Genomic DNA, 1,030 nt, shown 5'->3' with positions numbered 1-1,030 from the left:
TTAAAAAAAATCTTTGGGTATTAGGTTCAGGAATCTGTGTTTTAACAAGCTCTCCTGATTCTTAACGCACACTAAGGTTTGAGAATCATCGCCTTAAATTATGGTTGCCTATGTTTGGGAAGTCTTGCTCTTTCAAGAAATCCAACTGATCACATCCTTGAATTTCTTCTTACAGTTCAAGTCACTAAATTTCCACTGTGCATCTGTCACAAAATATCTTTTGAGTACCTACTCTGTGCTCCGCTGGCACATACCAGGCTCTTGTGTTGGCCATGGAAGGTAAGAGGGTGAATGAACAAGACTAGAATTAATCTCTGTATCCCTTCTTGGTAGGTACAGACCGGATTGAAGTAGCCAACACAGATGGCAGCATGAGAACAGTACTCATCTGGGAGAACCTTGATCGTCCTCGGGACATTGTGGTGGAACCCATGGGCGGGTGAGTGGCTGCCCCTTGGGAATGACCTCCACCCACCCCTCCCAAGATCTGACTTCCAGAGAGAAGTCTAAAGATTAGGAAAAGTGGCCAAATCTTATGGATATACAAGGAATCAAGAGCAGCTATAGAAACCAGAGGCTGGTGACAACTTTGTATTCTCTGTGGACAAGGAAACTTTTCAATTCTTCCTTTCCTTATCTCATTTTTATTGTTGGTTAGCTTACAAAAGTAACTCATTGTTAAAAAAATTTTAATCTGTAGCAAGTAAAAATTCTCTGTGATCTCACTCTCCAGCAGTAAGTTAACAATTTAGGGTATTTTTTTTCCTACTAAATGTATGTAAACATTTGTTATTGGTGGTAATGGTTTTGGTTTTACAAAAATAGCAGATTTTTGTGACTTTTTTCTGCTTGCCTATATATCTTGTGTATCTTTCCAGTTGAGTGTATAGATCTACCTTGTTTTTGTTGTTGCTGTTTGTTTGTTTTCAGACAGGGTCTTGCTCTGTGGCCCAGGCTGGAGTGCAGTGGTGCAAATCACGGCTCACTGCAGCCTCAACCTCCTGGGCTCAAGCAATCTTCCTGCCTCAGC

The 1,030-nt window shown here is 41.1% G+C and overlaps 1 protein-coding gene across 1 annotated transcript in view; it reads left to right on the top strand.

Moving 5' to 3' along the window:
• The window catches only part of LRP4 (low density lipoprotein receptor-related protein 4), a 51,572-nt gene that overhangs the window by 18,744 nt on the left and 31,798 nt on the right, over positions 1-1,030 (top strand). Inside the window, 1 exon segment of the mRNA XM_012001465.1 lies at positions 258-435. Coding sequence (XP_011856855.1) covers positions 258-435 — 178 coding nt within the window.

Source organism: Mandrillus leucophaeus, unplaced genomic scaffold (assembly GCF_000951045.1).
Source record: "Mandrillus leucophaeus isolate KB7577 unplaced genomic scaffold, Mleu.le_1.0 Scaffold66, whole genome shotgun sequence".
Classification (NCBI taxonomy): domain Eukaryota; kingdom Metazoa; phylum Chordata; class Mammalia; order Primates; family Cercopithecidae; genus Mandrillus; species Mandrillus leucophaeus.
This window is presented reverse-complemented; position numbering and strand designations above follow the sequence as displayed.